Source organism: Callospermophilus lateralis, chromosome 7, assembly GCF_048772815.1.
Source record: "Callospermophilus lateralis isolate mCalLat2 chromosome 7, mCalLat2.hap1, whole genome shotgun sequence".
Taxonomy (NCBI): domain Eukaryota; kingdom Metazoa; phylum Chordata; class Mammalia; order Rodentia; family Sciuridae; genus Callospermophilus; species Callospermophilus lateralis.
In genome coordinates, this window is record NC_135311.1 from 2,271,855 (window position 1) to 2,292,839 (window position 20,985).

A 20,985-nucleotide genomic window follows, 5' to 3' on the forward strand; every position below is an offset into this window, starting at 1 on the left:
ATGCTGTTTTATAGATGAGAAAATAGACTGAGTTTACTTTCTTGTGTGTGTGATGCTGAGATTCAAACCCAGGGCCTTGTGCTTGCTAGATAAGTGCACTACCACTTAGCCACATCCTAAGCCCTAGACTGAGTTCAAATCTGGCAGAAGCCAAATAGTAAATATTTTAGGTTTAGGCCATATATACCTGGTTCCCCTACCCAAGTCTGTCATTGTAACCCAAAGTAACTATACTTAATAAATACGCAATGAGCATATACTTCCAATACTTTTATTTACAAAAAGAGATAGGCTGGTTTGGCCTGCAGTAGTTTACAGACTCTTGATTGATTAGTTGGTTGATTTGTCTTGTGTGTGCTTGCCTGTGCTGAGGACTGAAGGGATGCTTTACAACTGAGCTTCAACCCAGACCATTTTTATTTTTGAGACTAAGTTGCTAAGCTCTTGCTAACTTACCCAGATTGGTCTCAAACTTTCGACCCTCCTGCACATGCGTTCTAAATTGCTGGAATTACAGAAGTGTGCTACCATACTCAGCCAAACCCCTGATTTAAGTGATGTGTTCAAAGCCTAATGTATGATGAGTATCAGAATTGGGATACAATACAGACCATCTGACTTCTAATCCAGTATCTCTCCATCATATTATGCTGTTGTCTATGTAATTTATTTTGCATATGTTATATGTTACCTTGTTTCACTGTTTATCTTTTATGTCCACATACTGTCTTTTAGTGATGCAAGAGGCACTGGAATGATACCAACAGTACTGGGCACAGAGTAAGCATTCAATAAAAGTTTGTGATAATCATAATGATAACCCAGTCTAGCTATATTTTGGTACTTTGGACCTGGATTACTTTGAAGTAGGCTTACGGGATTTTTATTTATTTATTTATTTATTTTGGTAGTACTGGAGACTGAGTCCAGAGGTCCTCCACCACTGAGCTACATTCTCAGCCCTTTATTTTGACACAGTTTCACAAGTTGCTGAGGCCTTGAACTTGCCATTCTCTTGCCTCAGTCTTGGGACCCACTGGAATTCAGGTGTGTTTCCCCACACCTGAATAGGCTTATGTTTTTGTATGAGTTCCTGTTAGTATAGTTGAGGAGAAGATGTCTCTCTGTAAGTATTCTAGATGAGTTATGTTTTCCCTGTAATCTGTAGATCTGAATAACCATAAACAGATATGTAGAAATAATATACAAATAAATAATTCCACAATGTGGAAGAAATAAAAAAGAAATATTTCTAGCAGGTCTTACTAGGAGTCAAATGGCAAAACCGACATACAACATTTTTTTATTCTAAATCCTGCAGGCATTTCCTATGTCTTTATTTAGTGATTTCTCTTAATTTAGTGAAATGGTTAGAAAGATGATGTTATAGTAGATTCACAGCATGTTCACTTTTTCTCGCCCACTTTCCCTTAGTTTCGAGGCAGACGAAGGGTATGAGGCTGTTTTTCTTCGGGGACGGAGGGCAGATCTATGTTCTTGCCCCCCCCCCAAACAAAAACAAAAACAAAACAAAACAAAAAACCACAACAACAACCGGGAAGCATGCTCAGGAAGCGTTGCCTATTTCTCATTCTCCATCCAGGAATGTAAATGGCTTGAATATTAACGGTTCAGTAGGATCAAGGCGTACGGACTCGGGCCGATCGTCTCCGAGGCCGAAGGACTTGGACTCCGTGAGAGGCTGGGAACGTGTTCCGGCGAAATCTGAGTCCAGCCTTTCGCTCGGTCAGGTGTGGAGTCCAGGCCCGGGGCAAGGAGAGGACGTCCACCCGAACCTGAAAGCGCGTTGCCATGGTTTCCGGTGCCCGATTCCTCCCTACGCCCCCGGCTTAGCGCGCGGCGCAGGGGATTCCGTAGTTTCCGCTTCCGGTCGCGAGCGCCGGGGGTCGGGCGCGTTCTGAGCGTGCCGGGTGAGGGACTCCCTCCGCGGTCGGGAAGCCTCGGAGGTACTGGGGAGGGCCGGGTCTGCACGGCGGCCCCGTCCCCCACGCCCGGCAGACCCCTTGTCCAGTGAGCGGTCGCTGGACCTGCGGCGCGCCCCTGCCCCGGCCGTCCCCCCGCGCCCGGCGACGCGGCCTCGGTGGCGAAGCCTGGCTACCCTTGGTTTTCCCCGTTTTGTTGGGTTTGTACTAGCAAAGAAAACCAGGGAGTCTTCTACCGATTCTCCTGTTCTACGAGACAGATACCCTCCGCGTGACCCTGAGCACGTTTCCTTTTCAGACATTGAATAAAGCGCGCGGTGACGTGCATTTTGTGGTTCTTTCTCTTACTAGGTCTCTGTACTTTCCTTGCCTTTTCTCCGCCCTCCCGTAGGTCCTGAAGAGTGAAGACCTAAATCCAAGGTCATGGCAAAGCACCTGAAGTTCATTGCCAGGACTGTGATGGTACACGAAGGGAACGTGGAAGGTGCATACAGAACCCTGAACAGGTAACTACGTAAAGGGATCAGAAACAGGACTAGATGGACCCTCTGGGAAGTGAGGTCGTTACCCACCCATACACACCCATCACGGATTGTTCTCAAACCAGTGCCAACCCAGGTGGGGGTCTAGTCTTTTGAAACTTCTCAGCCCCACAGTTTATTTTCTTAAAAATGAAATTCTTCCTAAAACCTAACTGTGAAGCTTATTCATGAAGCAATACTCATCCCTTTGATAATGAACCTGAGTTTTATCCATGACTTACAAAAGAAACCAAAGGGAAGATTGAGTTGTGAAGTTGCTAGGAAGCAGTAACATTGGTAAATAGCTAAGGGAGGGATTGGTGTAGGACAAGGCCAATGGAAGAGATTAATTTAGATTGGGATCTTGGAGAAACAAGCAAGAGATGGGATGTCATTAAAGGTTTACAAGAGGGTTACAGATAAACAAAAATACATAGATGTGAGTAAATTAGTAGTGGAGGAGCTGTACTGAAAGGTTTTTGAATGCTAGGCTGTGAGATAAAGGATAACCCTAATAATGCCTTACCACTCAAATTTCTCAGTCAGAAAGTTCTCTTGTCACCACTTGTAAGATTTTTGACTTTCTGGAATTCCTAATTCATTATTTTCTCTCTTCAGTGAGAACCATGGTTTGGAGAAACAAATATGTGTTGAGTTGAATTACCAAGGAATTGGAGGAGTATTTTTGTTTTGGGGTTGGTTTTTTTTTGCACGATACTGGAGATTGAATACGGGGATGTTCTACGACTAAGCTACACCTACAGCCCTTTTTTATTTTTTTATTTTGAGACTATGTCTCACTAAAGTTTCCCAGGCTGCACTTGAACTTGTAATTCTCCTGCCTCAACCCCCTGAGTAGCTGGGATTATAGGCACCACCATACCTGGCAGGAAGGAGATCTTAAGAGATTACACAAACTCTCCCTCTGTCTTAAGTCCTTTGATATGGTTTCTTTTCACAAGTAAGGGAAGCCCGTAAAGATTATATTTCTTGGGTCATGCAATTATTGAATGGTGTAGAGAAGCATAAAGCACACTTTTTTAGTGTTCTTTGCTCTATATTAAAAGGTTACTGGCTTTTCTGGAAATGGAGGGGACTTGTGGTAGTCATTTTCCAGTTAAGAAACCTTATTTGATTAGGTTTAAATATTGGTTGGATTTGGGGGACTGAGAGTGCAAGTAAAAGAGAATCTTAATTTTCAGGAAAGCCAAGTTCTGGGTGAGCAGGGCCACATGGCAGAAGAATGCAATAAGTGGGATGCTGTCAGAAACTAAATGAGCAGTTTCAGAATCAGGATGTTTTTTATTCTTTTAAAAGCATCTGGTTTTGGAGGCTGGCAATGTAGCCCAGTGGTTGCCTAGCACGTGTGGGGCCCTGGGTTTAATCCCCAGCACCTGCAAATAAATAAATAAACTCAAGATTTGGTCTTGGGTCAGCTCCATCACCTCATTCTGTGTTTATGCAGACCTCAGGCAGAAGGTATTCCCTGTGCATTGTCATTAAGAAGAGTAATCCATTAGCATACCCTATTTCTTTCTTGTTTTCTCTGTTGCCTGCTACTCAGTCCTTCTCTTTCCTCCCTTCCTTCCTCCCCCTCCCCCCTCCTTTCCCCTCCCTCCCTCTCTCCCTCTCCGAGTCTCTCTCTCTCTCTCTCTCTCTCTCTCTCTCTCTCTCTCTCTCTCTCTCTCTCTCTCTGTCATTTCAGACCATCTGGTGTCATGTCTGAGAGGGATGAAGTGTCTGATGACCTTTCTCTGTCCTTATGTTGGAAGCACAAAATGTTTTTACAGGTGACATATAGACTCAATAGTGAATTAACTAGTGAAGTGAAATACTGAATTTGGGCAAAGGAATATCTCACATATAACTACTCTTTTCTTCTCCTGACCTTTCCCTATAAATCTTTTTCTGTGTGTTTTATTTTATTTATGATTTATTTTAGTGAATTTAAATGGGTCAGAGTGGTTGAGAGATGTTTTTGTTTTGTTTTTACATTCTAGGCAAACACTGTATCACTAGTTATATCTCCACCTTGAGATGTTCATATTATTGAGGGATATTGAAGAGTAGCTATTACTTGATGATAAAACAAATTCCAAAAGGCTCAGTTTTTGGTCCCCTTAACTTAACCCCTGTTTCTAAAGCACAGGTAGCACAAAAGGAAGGATTTTGTATTTAGACAATTAGCTACTTTAACAAAGAACCAAAAACATGGCAGGGTATTTTTGTGTGAGTGTGTAGTACTAGGGATTAATCCCAGAGCCTGGCACTTGCTAGGGGAACAGTCTACCACTGAGCTATCTCCCCAGCCTTTTTTGAAATTTTTAATTATTTTGAGACAGAATCTAATAAGTTTCCCAGACTGATCTCAAATTTGCTATCCTCTTGCCTCAGCCTCCCAGGTTGCTATGGTTACAGGTGTGTACCACTGTGCCTTACTACCATTTTAATGCTTTTGACCAAGCTACAGCTTGAAAATAGTCTGTTCATGTTAATAAGGCACTATAACTCAGTGATTCAAGGTGCCGAATGCTGGGCATGGTGGCATGCCTATAATCCTAGCGAGTCAGAAGGCTGGGGCAGGAGGATCTCGAGTTCAAAGTCAGCCTCAAGAGCAAGGCACTAAGCAACTCAGTGAGACCCTGTCTCTGAATAAAATAAAAAATAGGGCTGGGGTTATGGCTCAGTGGTTGAGTGTCACACACATACCACACACACAGAGTGCAAACTACCTGGTTCAGATCCAAGCTCTGCCACTTAATAACTTCATGATGTCTGATAAGTTACTTAATGTCTCTGACTTAGTTTCCTTATATGTCAAGTGGAGCTTATTAATGATATCCGTCTCAGCGTTGACCTGAGGCTTGTTAGTTGATACCTGTAAAGTGCTTAGAAGAGTGTTAGTCAGCTTTCCTTTGCTGTGGCACAATACTTGAGAAAATCATCCTAAAGGAGGAAAGGTTTATTTTGGTTCACAATTTCAGAGGTTTTAATCTGTGGTCAACTTGTTTCATTGTGACTAGACTGTGGTGAGGCAGAATATCATGGTGGAGAGGGCATGGTACAGGGAGCCAGGGATATAATCCCCCTTCCCTTCCCTACTCTCTTCAACTGCGTCCCACCTCTTATATTTCCACCACCTCCCAGAGTCGCATCAATGGATTAACCCACTAATGAGGTTAGATCCCTCAAGATGCAGTCATTTCCTGAAAGCCCCACCTCTGAACATAGCTACACTGGGCACTAAGCCTCCAACACATGAGCCTTTGGGGAACATTCCAGATCCAAACTATAATAGTAGGCATTATGTGTTAGGTATTATCCCAATTTGGAACTCATTGTAAGGAAGTTTTGCTTCCTTAATGAAACCTTGCTTCTACAGTGGAACTCATTGTGAGTTGGCTTTGCTCTGTGGGTGATTTTTTTTTTCTTGAGAGACTGAGAATTTACTTTTAGTTTTCTTCCTTGAATAAGGTTATGCTTAAGGTGGCCCAGAGATGAGAAAAAAGTGAAAATAATTATTTAACTTTATTTTGACATGAGGATTAGTTTATCAGTAGTAAATGAATTTTTTTAAAGACTGTAATGCTTTTCCACCAAGTCCTCTTCTGTTTAGCCTATTGCTAGTCTCTATTTAAATAACAGTATTTATTCTGTTTGTATTCATTCTTGTATATATAGAATGTATCCTGCATTTCCACTTTCAAAAATTTTAAACAAAAAATCTGAGAAATAAAAATATCTTTATGCCAGGCATGGTGGTGCATGCCTGTAATCTCAGTGGCTTGGGAGGTTAAGGCAGGAGGATCACAAGTTGAAAGCCAGCCTTAGCAAGTTGGCAAGGCCCTAAGCAATTTAGCAAGACCTGTTTCTAAATAAAATATAAAAAGGGTTGGGAATGTGGCTCAGTGGTTAAGCACTCCTGGGATCAATCCCCAGTGCCAGGAAAAAAAAAAAAAACAACAACAACAAACAAACATTAAAAGCCAGCCTCAGGGCTGGGATGTAGCTCAGTGTCAAAGTGTCTGCCTTGCATAGGCAAAGCCCTGGGTTGGACCCTCAATTCCAATAAAGACAAAATAAATAAATAAATAAGATTTAAAAAAAAAAAAAAAAAGCCAGCCTCAGCAATTTAGCAAGGTCCTAAGCAACTAAGTGAGATCTTAATCTCAAAATAAAAAACAAAGGGCTAGGGATATAGCTCAGTAGTAAAGCGCCTCTGGGTTAAATCTCTAAAACGAAAAAAATAAATTAATTAAAAGGGTTGGGGTTCAGTGGTAAAGTGCCCCTAAATTCAATCCCCAGTACCAAAAAAAAAAAATTATATATATATATCTGTGATTGGGTTGATCATCTCTTCATTGAAGCCAGGTCTAGCAGAAAGCACAAAGTTAGCTCTCTTTTCTGAGAGGAGCCTTTTGTTCTAATGAACAACGTACAATCATACTTCTTTGTGTCCTTCTCCAAAATCCTTATTCAGCCAGGATCTTTTTTATTTAATCACTACTGTTTTTGCTTTTCCTATTTTTTCTTTACTGTTTTTCATTTTGACCTAAACCCCTTCATTCTCCTAGGTGTAAGCTGGTGGTAGGTAAGGGGAAAATAAATGAATGCTAGAAAATAGATGTATGTGTGGATATCTTCTTCCCCTCTGGCCTGGTACTGTTTCACATATTCTAGGGAATTGGTTTTCAACTCTCTAAATTTCTATCTTTTTTAGAAATAGCAGTCTCATAACTCTGTTAAGATTCCCTTTTTATTAGTGATTGGCAGTTTACACATACATTTTTCCTGACTGGAAGTGTTAATTTTAATCAGAAGCAATCAGTGTGACATCCTATAGTTTTCAATCCTGGCCACTTTTTTAGAACTACCTGGGGAGCCCAGGCTCACCTCTTAACTGCTGGGTTCAAGCAATCCTCCCATCTCAGCGTCCTGAAGGTGCTACCACATCCAGCTTAAACAATCATTTGGGGCCAGAAGTATAGCTCTGGTGGATTGCCTACCTAATGTGTGAGGCCCTGGGTTTGATCCCCAGCACTGAAAAAACTAAACAAAAAACCTCTTAGTGCCAGGGCCCAACCTGAGGCTAAATGAGAATATCTGTGGCATGATGCCTGACCAGCAGCATTTTCAAAATGCCCCATGAGATTTTAATATTTCATAAGAATTGAAAATCATTTTAATAGACTTTAGACTCCTTAAGGTAGAGACCTATGTGTACATTTTTATTTGTATATGCCTCACATTTTCTGAAGAGTCTTGCACATAGGAAGTGCTTGTTAAATGTCTAATGAACATAAATGTTCTTTGTCTTTTGTCAATCCCTTTAAGTGTTTGTCAAACTTTTCCACTGAAGTATCCTTAACAGCAGTGAAAAGCGAAGGAACTACAGAGGTTCTGTCATTATAAGCAATCGGAGAATTTTTTTGAAATTTCTCTTTTGTTTTTAATTAAAATTTTAGCTAAACTTTGTATTCATTGCCATTTTATCTGTTTTAGGGTCAGCACTCCTGCCCTTACTTGCCCTCACTTCACTTAATTTTTCTTTTTACAGTGTTAGGGATTGATCTCAGAACCTCACACATGCCAAGCAAAAGCTTTGCTACTGAGCCACATCCCCAGCTCACTACAGTTAAAATTGGTGTTCCAGAAATGGGGATATAGCTCAGTGGTAGAGTGTTTGCCTAGCATGTACAAGGTCCTGCATTCCTTCCCCAGCATGTTGAGGCCCTGGGTTTGATTCTCAGTACTGTGTATGAATAAATAAAATAAAGGTCCATTGATAACTAAAAAAATATTTATTAAAAAAATCCAAGGGCTGGGGTTATGGCTCAGCGGTAGAGCGCTCACCTAGCATGTGTGAGGCCTTGGGTTCGTACCTTAGCTCCACATAAAAATAAATAAATAAGATGATATTTAAAAAAATCAAAAGGGAGAGAAAGTAGGTACTCAAGTGAGATGTATCAAATTTATTCAAAATCCCCTGTTAAGTACCTTAATTGAAAAACAGTATTTAGCCAGGTCTAGGGGGAGCATGCCTGAAATACCAGCAATTCAGGAGGCTGAGGCATCTCAAAATTTAAAAAATGCTCTGGGAGCTGGGCATGGTGGAGCATGTCTATAATCCCAGGGGCTTGGGAGGCTGAGACAGGAGGATTGCAAGTTCAAAGCCAGCCTCAGCAACTAACTTAGCAAGGCCCTAAGCAATTTAACAAGATCCTGTCTAAAAAATAAAAAGGGGTGCGCTGGGGATGTGGCTCAAGCTCGCCTGGCATGCATGCTGCCCAGGTTCGATCCTCAGCACCACATACAAACAAAGATGTTGTGTTCGCTGAAAACTAAAAAATAAATATTAAATAAATAAATAAAAATAAAAAGGGGTGGGGAGGTGCTTCAGTGGTTAAGCACTCTGGGTTTTAATCCCTGGCACGAAAAAAAAAAAAAGGTTTGAGGGCAGTAGGTCCATGTACAGTATACATGATGCCATGGGTGTAATCCCCATTGCCACAGGAGGAAAAAAGAAAAGAAATTTGGGCCCCAAAGACTCAGAATCTAAAGTTTAATAATTAGGCTTCTTTATGAGTTTGGAAAATTAAAACATTGTGGCTAGGATTGTCTGGAAAGCCAGTACAAGAAGTGCATTGGCACCAAGCAAGGTGGCTCACACCTGTAATCCCATTAGTTTGGAGGATTGCAAGTTGAAAGCCAGCCTCAACAACTTAATGAGGCCCTGTCTGGGGATGTGGCCCAGTGGTTAAGCACTCCTGGGTTCAATCCGAGGGTTGGGGGGCATTGGTTGCAGAGAAATAGTTTGGAAAAGTATTATGGAAATGACATATAGGTATAGATATACAGATATATAATTTTTTTTCTGCTATAGGGGATTGACCCCGGGGTGCTTTACTTAAGTTATATCCACAGCCCTTTTTATTTTTTAGTTTGAGACAGGGATTTTAAGCTGCTGAGGGCCTTACTAAGTTGCTGAGACTGACCTTGAACTTTTGATCATCTTGCTTCCCGAGTCACTGGGATTACAGGTGTGTACCACAGTGCCCAGCTATGATTTTTATAATCCTTAGGAAGGATACTTGTCATTTTATTTTCTCTCTTTAGAAAGGTGTATTTCTGTTTCTTTTTTATCTTGGGTTATTAAATATGTGTTCCATAAATTATTACTTCAGTTTCAGGGGAAAAAGTGAACAAATATTTTGCTTTTAGAATAATTTTCTAGGCAAGGACTCTTTTAAGCTTGCAAATGTTAACTGGGTCAATTCTGGAGTGGCCTAGTCTTCGGTCTTCCTGCTTATTAAATAAGTATTTTCTGACTATTGCATTTTACTTCCTTTTCTCTGCTTTTCTCTAATGTCCCCTATGACCACCTTTTCTGTACATGTTTCTTATCCCAGGTTTCTCATTAACCTCTTTCAGCTTTCTGATAGTTTAAAAATAAGTTGGCTGTCAGGGATGGTGGTGCATACCTGTAATCCCAGCAACACAGGAGGCAGAGGAAAGAGGATCACAAGTTCCAGTGATAAAGTGCTCTTGGGTTCATCCTTCTCCACCCCCCCTCACCTCCTGCAAAAAAAAAAAAAAAAGATTGCTTGTTCTGTTCTCTAATTACTATAGATAGGAGAGCAAATGAGAGGAGAGGAGGTGGTAAAAACTTACCATGTTTGGAGTACAGAGGAAGTCTTGCAAAGGAAACAACCTATGTGTCTGCCCAGTGAGACCGCCACAAAATGCCTGTTACATAAGCAGAGGCCCTCATCCTAGGATGAGGAGATGGAGAGTGGGGGTTGCTAGGAAGCTCTGTGTGATTGGCTGGCCCCCAGACAAGGAGAGGGAAACATACTGGAAGCATGCCCAGTTGACCCCTTTTACTCCTGGTGGGCCAGCTTCTGGATCCATTGAGTCCTACTGCCTACACGTTGGTCTTGACGTAAGCTAGCTACACTGACATGTGAGTTTGTCACCCCCAGCTCCTCCCTCTAGGCAGCTCGGCTCCTTTTACATAATCAGTTGAATTTCACTAAAACTGGCAGCTGGTTTCTCCTTCATATTAGGTTGCCAGGCACCCAAACTGCAGGCTGATATGTTTACACTAAAGCTCTTGGTCTGCTAGTCCTTGAACTACCTTTGGAAGCAGAAGCATTATTAGTAACACCCTTCCTATTTAGTTCAAAGCTCTTCCTCCCTCTTTATCTATTAGAGATAGTTAAATAGATGCCTCTGCTGTAGGGACTGGAGCATTTGAAGTTAATCTGCTTTTTCAGGATGACTAGAAGGTACCGGGTAAGAGGGAATCCTCACCTGGCATCTCATAATTTTTATTTGCTTAGTGTTTTGGAAGTTAATTAGAACTGCCCAGGGAACACCATTTCTCAACCATATGTTCTTTCTATCCTTTCCCCACCTCTACCCTATGCTTTTTTTTTTTTTTTCCTTGTTTCATCTTTTTGTTTCAGGCATTTACTTAGTAAGATGATCATCTCTGTTTCGAAATTCTTTTGAAATACCAAGAGTACCCCAGAATGTGTTTGAATTCTCTCTTCTTGCAGTTCCTTTCATCCTACTTTTAAACTCTTTGTTATTCCAATAGACTCCTCTTCCTAGGTGATGCTATGTTCAGATTCTCTGTCCTTTTTATAGTCCTTCAAATCCAGACTTTTTCCTTTTTACATTAAATATCCAATCTTCCTTTCAGAAGCTTTTTGTGTATTTGCCCCAATATACTAGTCTCTAGTTCAAAAAGAGACCTTGACTAAACAGTAGTAAACACAGGTCTGGACAGAAATCAATACTTAGGTGTTTAGATCATTTCTTTTCTTCAGTGTTGCCATATCTTGGCTCCCATTTTCCTCTTTGCTCTAGTGCTTCCTCTTTCGCCCAGTTCTTCCTCTCTCTCATTGTCTTCTTTGCCTGTAGGCTTCATAATAATTTGTCTTCTGTACTTGAAGTGATTTCCATTTGAGAAACGATATTATTGCAGAGCACTGCACTACAAACCTGGATTCCTGTAGCTCCATTTTGTGATCTTTGGCAAGTCAGCCTCTGAATTTTAGTTTCTTAATTTGTAAAAATTTGACATTATCTTCCTAATCAGTTTCATAGGATTGTAATTAGGATCATGGTTTTAAAAATACTATTTAAATGCTAATGTTTTATTTTAGTAAAGGTAATATAGAGGGTTTCTGAGCTAATAATTGCCAAAACTGTACTATACTGCAAAAAAATGTCCACTGCACAAGGATTAACTGTACTTAATTCTAGTGCAGTAGACGTTTCTCCATCATTGAGAAGGTTCACTTTTACCATACATGTTTTAGTCAGCTTTTCATTGCTGTGGCTAAAATACTTGATAAGAATAAGTTAGAGGAGGAAAATTTTTATTTTTTGGGCTCACGGTTTCAAGAGCTTAAGAGCTTTAGTCCAGGGTAGGCCAACTCCATAGCTCTGGGCCTAAGGTGAGGCAGAACATTGCAGTGGAAGGGTGTGGCATCAGGAAGCACAAGATATGACAACCAGGAAGTAGAGAGAGTTCTGCTTACCAAGGCAAAATATAAACTCCAGAATCACACCCTGAGTGGCCTACTTCTCCATCCACACCTGGCCTGCCTATTGTTACTGCTCTGCTAATTCTTATCAATGGATCAATCCACTGATTAGGTTACACCTCATAGTTAGCCATTCGACCTCTGAAAATTCTTGCATTGTCTCACACATGAGCTTTTGAGGGGCATCTCATATATAAACCATTTGCTGGTAATTTTCTCATTGCCAAGCATTATGGCATATGCAAAAATGAATAAAGAATTGGTCTTTGGGGCTGGGGTTGTGGCTCAGTGGTAAAGTGCTTGCCTAGCATGTGGGAGGCACTGGGTTCAATTCTCAGCACCACTTGTAAATAAATAAAGGTCCATCAACAACTAATGAAATATTAAAAAAAAAAAAAAAGAAGAATTGGTCTTTAATCTTAGAAAGAACACAATCAATAAGGGAATTTTTTTTTTCAATGTAGTTAAATATAATACTACCTGATCTGTGCTGAAAGAGGCATTGACAGTGTGCCTTGGAGTTCTTCCTGGACCATGAGCAGCAACATAGCTTAGGAACTTGTTAGAAATGCATCTGGGGGTAGGGTGTGGTTGGGTAGTAGCATATTTGATACCTCGGGTTCAATCCCCAGCACTGTGAAAAGAAATGTAAATTCTTGGGCTGGGGTTGTGGCTCAGTGGTAGAGTGCTTGCTTAACAAGTGTGAGGTCCTGGGTTCAATTCCCAGCACCACATATCCATTGACAACTAAAAAATATTAAAAAGAAAGAAAGAAAAAAATGTCAATTCTTGAGTTTCATTCTAGACTTCCTACAGAAGAAGAGACTGGAGGTGGCACAATAGGCATGTTTTAACAGGTTTCTTAGTTGACTACCGCATGCTAAAGTTTGAGAATAGTGCTTTAGGAAGGGAGGGTGGGAATAATTGGTTTCACCTGGATGGGTTGGGGCATTTTACCACTGAGCTATATTCCTAACCCCCCCCCCTTTTTTTTTTTTTTTTGATGGGGGTCTCAAAAAGAGAATGGAAATAGGGCAACCTACTTATCTCTCAGATGAGGCTGGCCTTGAACTTGAGATCCTCCTACTTCAGCATCCAGATATAACAATTGATTTGGGCCTTTGAGGAACAAATAGAATATTTTTTTTAATTTATTTATTCTAATCAGTTATATACTTCAGCAGAATGCTCTTCGATTCATTGTACACAAAGTAAGCACACACCATTCATGCAGTCTACATGTACCTAGGGTAATGATGTCCATCTCATTCCATCGTCTTTCCTATCCTCATGCCTCCGCTCCCATTTTAGATTAGCATCCATTTATCAGAGAAAACATTGGGCCTTTGGTTTTTGGGGATTGTCTTACTTTGCTTAGCATGATATATTCCACTCCATCTATTTACCTGCAAATGCCATAATTTTATTCTCTTTTATTGCTGAGTAATATTCCATTGTTTGTATGTATGTATGTATGTGTGTGTGTGTGTATATATACACACACACACACACACACACACACACCACGGTAACAAATAGGATTTTATTAGGTAGAAAAAGAAAAGAATGAAGTTGGGTATGGTGGCATCTGCTTTTAATCCCAGCAGCCTGGGAGCCTGAGACAGGAGAATTTTGAGTTCAAAGCCAGCTTCAGCAATGGCAAGGCACTAAACAACTCATTGAGACCCTGTCTCCAAATAAAATACAAAATAGGGCTGGGGATGTGGCTGGGACTAAGTCTGTAAGTCTGGGACTCATTGTACTAGATGATCTGATTTATGTGTTGAGACAGGGGTTCACTTGAGTTAGTTAGGGCCTTGCTAAATTGCTGAGGCTGGTGTTGAACTCTAAATCCTCCTGTTCCAGCCTCCTAGGTCACTGAGATTACAGGTATATGCCACCTTGCCTGGCTCTAATGTAATTCTTGTGGAATAAATTTAGGAAGGAGACAATACAGTTTTGTGTAAGGTTTGAGGCAGTTGGAAATATTCGTCTACCTCTAACATAAGACTTGTCCTAGAGATAAAAATTTAGGAGTCAACAGTGTCTGGGTCATTTTTTTTCTCAATCATAATATGACATTAGAGTCACCTGGGAAATTTAAAAAGATTCCCAGTGCATGGCCTTACTCTAAACCAGTTAAGTCAGTCTTGGAAGAGTGAGGGCTAGGCATCAGTACCTCCTAAAAAAAAGTCTTCAGGAAATGAAGAGTGTATCAGGGTTGAGGCCCTCTGGCAAAGGTTAGGAGAATCGTATATAATCAGAATCAAGGAGGTTTATAGTCAGAATTTGAAGGGATAACATTTATGGGTAAATTGAGAAAAAAAGCCTATCCTTTTTGAGCCTTTTGATCTCTAGGGCCTCATTTCTCTGTTGTAGGACTTTAATGTTATATCTGCATGACTTCCAAGCATGACTGTTTCCTACAGAACCTGCATAGATCATCTCTTTTTGGGAGTGTGCAGCTATTCTCTTGGTTCCCATCTCCTGGCCACTAAAATCTGAACCAGCTGTTCCATACAGATAAGACACTCTAGTAGCCTACAAATTATTCTGTACCTGGGGATTAGAATATATGGTCTTTACTGTAGAGGGTCAGTGGAGAGGCCTGTCAGGAACCTTTGTATGAGGGACCCAAGAGCCAGCAGGGAAGGGGACCCCCACCATACTGAACACAGGACCTCATACATGCTTGGTAAGTTCTCTACCACTGTACTGCACCCCAGCCCCTCATTTTTTATGTTAAACAGCAGGATCCTGGGAAAAGAGCCTATAGGACAGTGGTTCCCACCTCTATTCACATTTGTAATTTACCTAAAGCTATTTTCAAGTTTAATCTATCGTTATCTCAGACTTTGTAGTCCAATATAGCAACAATAAATGGAGCTTTCCACTGGGCAGAAAACTAGCTAGTAGTTTTCTTGTTTTTATTTTCTTTGTCTCTTCTTCAAATTATAATAGCCATGTGTCAACCTCTAATTTTCAGTTGTTTGTGACTTTTTACATATAATGAAAGGACAAGGTAAGCAGGAATGGAGGGCAGCAGTAGGAAGGTGCCACTGACTTCTCCATGACCAATCAATAAGGAGTTGAAAGGGAAAGACAAATTATACATTAGGAGCCTAAGGATTAGGCCCCAGTGTCTTCTTGGCTTGGAACAAAGAGGTGAATTTGTTCAGGGAGTTATTAGTCCAGTGGGAAAAAATTGCATTGTAAGGAATTGGGCAGGTGACCAAGAAATAAAGTATCAATTTAACTGACATTTATATGAGATTAATATTAATAAAACATGGTTTCTGCCTTCAGGGATTTTCAATTTAATGAGGGAGACTTTTGTATAAATAAAGAAATGGCAGAATGAAATAATCACTAAACTGATGTACAATAAAATTATTTTCTTTAAGAAAATAAGGGAGTGGGATTGAAGTTTCACTGGTGTGGTATGGGCTGCCTATTTCCTGCATTTATGTAGGCCCCAATATTTCTCAGACTTCAGCTATATCAATTCGCCCTCCCCCATCCCCAGTACTAGGGATTGAACCCAGGGCCTTTCACATGCTAGGCAAGCACTCTACCACTGAATTATATTCCCAGCTCCTTTTTTTTTTTAACTTTTTTGAGACTGGGTCCTGCTAAGTTTCTTAAGGCCTCACTAAGTTGTGCAGTGAACTTTTTTCAATCCTCTTGCCTCAATCTCTGGAGTAGCTGGAATTACAGATGGGCTAACCATCAATTCTTTCTTTTTTTTTTTTTTTTGTCCTTGTAGATGGACAGATGCCCTTATTTTATTTGTTTATTTTTATGTGGTGCTTAGGATCAAACCCATTGCCTCATGCATGTTAGGCAAGTGCTGTACCAATGAGCTACAACCCAGCCCTAACCATCAATTCTTAATAAGAATGCAACCAAGCCAGGCTCTGTGGCACACACCTGTAATCTCAGTGGTTTGGGAGGCTGAGGCAAGACAATCCCAAGTTCCAGGCCAGCATCAGCAAAAGTGAGGAGCTAAATAACTCAGTGAGACCCTGTCTCTAAATAAAATACAAAATAGGGCTGGGGATATGGCTCAGTGGTCGAGTGCCCCTGAGTGCAATCCCCAGCACACCCCCCCCCAAAAAAAAAAAGAGAATGGAACCGTATTCTCCACTAAGGACCAAGTAGGAATCACCCCCTAAAGATTTATATTTCTGGGCTGGGGGTGTGGCTCAGTGGTAGAGTGCTTGCCTCACACGTGTGAGGCCCTGGGTTCGATCCTCAGTACCACATAAAAATAAATAAAAATAAAGACATTGTGTCCATCTACAACTAAAAAAAGAAAAAAAATTTATATATCTTTAAATTACAAATGACTCCTCCCATTTGGAGTTTGTAAGCAGCAATGAGCCCAAGCTTCTAATCTGATTACCTGCCTTCATACAGAATCCTCAGCATGGATGGGCTCATTGAGGACATTAAACGACGAAGATACTATGAGAAACCTTGCCGCAAGCGACAGCGGGAAAGCTATGAAACCTGCAGGCGGATCTACAACATGGAAATGGCTCGAAAGATCAACTTTTTGATGCGAAAGAATCGGGCAGATCCATGGCAAGGCTGCTGAGACGCGGATAGGAGGCCCACATCCAGTTTTTGTCCACCTCTTTCTCTGTAATAAACTCAAATCAACTATATGCAAGAAAACTTGCATGTAGAGAAGCAACCCCACTGGTCAGCAGTAGACTGTCTTTCTTATTAAGTGAAAGAGAAACAGTCCAAAAGTAGTCTAGGAGTAGAATGGTGGTGGTTAAAGGATGGGAAGGGGGCTATCAGCAATTTTTTAATGGGTGTAGATTGTCAGTTTGCAAATCTGAAAACATTCAGAAGATAGATGGTGATGATTGCCAAAAAAAAGGAGTGAATGTACTTAATGCCACTGAATTACACACTTTAATAGTTTTAAAATGGTAATTTTTGTAAAAGTATTTTCAATAAGTATGTTTAATTCTAGGGTATGTAAGGAAAATTTACAAACTCTGGTGGGACATATACCTACCATATTCTACCCACTTTTATGAACCCTAAAGCAAAATCTTATTGGAAAAGCATCAGTTACTTTTTACTGAGCTACTCCCCGCATCCCTATGCAACCATTGAAGAAAGAGGAGAGGAATTATTTATGTATTTGGAATAAATCTGCTTCCAAAATACCTAACAGTAGGCTGGAGTGGTGGAATCCTTGCCCAGAGCAATAAAAGACAAGTTTAACACCAATGTTCATTCCTTTTTTCTGTCTGTCCTTTAGTTTTCCTAAAGGAGGCTAAAGAGGGATGGTAGAAAAGAAAGTAGTAGATGATACAAAAGACAGAATAGGGGACTATTGAAGGAAGGGTGCAGAGCCAGAAATACTCTATAGCAGTGATTCTCAATGTGTCCTTAGCATCATCAGCATCACCTGGGAGAACTTGTTTGCAGTGCAAATTATGGGACCCTACTTTAGGTCTTAGGTCTTTGGAATTGGAAATTGGGGTTGAAGTCCTGCAACCTATTTTAACAGGGCTGCAGGTGATTCTGATACCTGCTATAGTTTGAGAACCACTGTTACCACTACCACCACCTCTACTGGGTATGTTTATCAGACCTGGATGAGAAGATCAGCTGCTCCACTTTTCCTCCTGCTGTCAGCTTCCTCTCTTCTTGGTCCCTTGAAAGCTGTGTTGCCAGTATTAAGAGTTAGTGCCAACTCCCTAGAGAGAAGGCAGAGGCCAGCCCACCTTTCAGGGGCTGCAGTCATCTCAGCCTGGTGTTAAAAAGGGAAATAAACAAAGCATCTGCCAAATACTTCATGTTGCTAGTGTTCAAACATTGCCCCCTTGTGGTATGATACAGTGACTTCAGATTTTGGCCTGAATTCTTTTAAATGTTTCTTTTCACATTTAGCATACTTGATTAATTAAGCAGGGATTGCAAGAAGATATCCTGGAATCACAGTGGTCCTTGCTTCTCAGGACTTCATCATCTTAATTCCATTCGTCAGTAGTCAGGCCCAGTAAAACCTCCTTAGAAATTGCTTAGAAACAAGATCTCCTTGACCTTGGGTGCCGCAGTCTCTGGCTGGGCACAAATCACGAGTCTCCACACAGCTTGTAGATTCAAACAGCAATTCTTTATTCCCGAACTCACACCGGCCGTCTACAAACACGCTCTGGGGGAATCCACGGTCTCTTCCCAAATCTCCACTCTGCCCTAATCCACTCTCTCCCAAATCCACTCCGCATGGGCTTCTGTCTCTCAAAAAATACTGTTTGACCCTAAGCACTCAAGAGGAACTCAGCAGCAGGATACGCCCTATTCCAAAAGAGGAACACCCTAATCTCCTATTATACTAAACTGCCCTATTCTAAAGGGGAAACACCCTACTCTCCTATTATGCTAAACTGCCCTATTCTAAAGGGGGAACACCCTAAACACGGATCCTGCCCTGGTCCTTGAGCAAGGTCACCTTTCAGAAGTCCTTCCACTAGACAGCATGGGAGTAAGCTGGCAAGGAATTTGTCATACCTACTTGGCTGATGGCTCCCAGCATCTCCCCCCTTCTGATTAATTAAACAACAAGTAATGTGGCTTAAGGACCGTGCCTGGTAGGTTGTCCAGTTCAACATATGGCTCTTACCCGTCATTGGAAAACTGACCTTTAGGCGTCAGCCTCCTGTCTTAGGTTGATACCAATGCAACTGGATCATACCCGTCACTGACTACCGGTCCAGCATACAGCCATACTTGTGGATAGGTCTATGCACCAGTGGGGGGGTGAGGTTCTTTGCCTCACCTCTGTTGGCCCCCAAATTTGGCCTTGGTGCCAGTGGGGGAGTGAGGTTAATGTGGCTTAAGGACCGCGCCTGGTAGGTTGTCCAATTCAACATATGGTTCTTACCCGTCATGGGAAAACTGACCTTTAGGCAACTGACCTTTAGGCGTCAGCCTCCTGTCTTAGGTTGATACCATTGCAATTGGATCATACCCGTCACTGACTGCCGGTCCAGCATATAGCCATTGGCCCCCAAATTTAGACCATCACTAGCAGAAGGGAGGAGGATACAGAAATGCCACGACACCAAGCCAATTGACAGTTCCTTTGGAAAAATTGCATCATTGGTGACACCATCAGCAAAGATCACTGGTGACACCATCAGCAAAGATATGCCAGCATTACCACAATTTGCTGCACTAAACGTAGTTACATAGTCCAGGCAAGTTCTGTAAGCAGTTCAAAGGGGAGGAATCTATCAATCTGTCCGTCTCCTCTCAAAGTCCGTTTCCTCCCAAAGTAAGTTGACTCCTTGATTGAGCATACTTGTTGAGTTATATTCATTGGGATGAAGATAGGAATTCTGGCAATGATGCTAAAAAGACATTATCCTGAAAAGAATTATTAAATATAATGAAAAGGAAAGGTGAAAGTAAACAAACAGATCTGTTAACCTACTTAAAAAACAATCCTTAACAGCTGTTTACCTGATTTAAATTAGTAAACAAGCAGATCTGTTAACCACCTTAAAAAGAATCCTTAACAGCTGTTTACCTAATTTAAATTAAGCCATTTAAATCACGTGAATAAAAAAAAATAATAATAATAATTTGGATCCATTTTCTCATGAGCGCTCCTCATATATGAAATACGCACACACAGACATACAACACAAAACACAAATGTGCAAACAAACGTACAACACATAAGATAATAATAAAGGCCTTGTAGCTTTACCTAGGTGAAATCTCCATTGCAATGTTTAAAAACTCCACAGTCAAAAAATAAAACTGATCAGAAAAACATTAACCTAGGTTTGTATGAGCTCAAAAAATAAAAATAGAACCTTATGATGTGGGAAAAATGCAATAATAAAATAGATATTGAAAAAAGCATCCTTGTTAATCACTGTTGCAGATGTAAGAATGGCCAAGCTGGAGTTCTGGATATCAGCTGTTATGGATTTGAGTCAAATTATCTTCTTTTTGATCTGTAGAAATCGTTTTGGTTAGTCTTTCTGGAATCCAAATCGGCTGCTGTTCTCCCTGTGGAAACACACAAACAGAGCCCCGACTCCAGACGATCACTGGGTCTGGACCTTTCCATTGTCCTGTTAGAATATCTTTCCAAAGAACTTTAGGCTTATGCACATTTTTTGGATACATATGCCTTTCCGCAGCACTAAGTCCTGATGAATCCAAATTTAAAAAGTTTAGAGTAAAAAGTGTTATTTTAAGTTTATCTTTGGGGGATATATACCCCTTTCCAATTCCCTCTTTTTGTTTTAGTAAGTACGTTTTAATAGTTTGATGAGCTCTTTCAACTATGCCTTGTCCCTGTGGATTGTATGGAATTCCTGTTATATGAGTAATACCAAATGATGAGCAAAATTGTTTAAAAGAGGTAGAGGTATAGCCAGGACCGTTATCAGTTTTTAACTGTTTAGGAACGCCCACAGTGGCAAAATTTTGTAAGCAATGAGCTATAACATCTTTAGTTTTTTCTCCGGCATGAAGGGAGCCCATCAAAAATCCGGAAGAAGTATCAATTGTAACATGTAAATATTTTAATTTTCCAAATTCTGGCAAGTGTGTGACGTCCATCTGCCAAATATGGTTAGGTATCAGTCCTCTAGGATTGACTCCAAGATTAACTTGTGGTAAAAGGGTCACACAATTTTGACATTGTTTTATTATATGTCTGGCTTGTTCCTTAGTTATTTTAAAACGCTTTTGTAAAGTATTAGCATTAACATGGAATTTTTTATGAAAATTCGTAGCTTCTTCTAGTGTAGAGAAAATATGTATGTCATGTGTAGTTTTATCTGCTAAATCATTGCCCAAACTAAGGGCTCCAGGCAATCCTGTATGTGCTCTAATATGTCCTATAAAGAATGGATCTTTTCTGTCCCAGATTAGACTTTGTATAGTGGAAAACAAAGAGAAAACAGTAGAAGAAGG

The 20,985-nt window shown here is 40.7% G+C and overlaps 1 protein-coding gene across 2 annotated transcripts; it reads left to right on the forward strand.

Moving 5' to 3' along the window:
• Nucleotides 1-1,826: 1,826 nt before the first annotated feature.
• Nucleotides 1,827-17,271, forward strand: Mrps21 (mitochondrial ribosomal protein S21). Of its 2 annotated transcripts, none has more exons than XM_076862067.1 (3): nucleotides 1,827-1,931; nucleotides 2,335-2,449; nucleotides 16,441-17,271. In XM_076862067.1, exons 2-3 carry the CDS (start codon nucleotides 2,367-2,369, stop codon nucleotides 16,619-16,621), a joined length of 264 nt encoding a protein of 87 aa, XP_076718182.1. In that variant the 5' UTR covers nucleotides 1,827-1,931; nucleotides 2,335-2,366; the 3' UTR covers nucleotides 16,622-17,271. The 2 variants fall into 2 exon arrangements, with proteins under 2 accessions (XP_076718182.1, XP_076718181.1); XM_076862066.1 differs by having other exon boundaries at nucleotides 1,866-1,967.
• The last annotated feature ends 3,714 nt before the right edge of the window (nucleotides 17,272-20,985 follow it).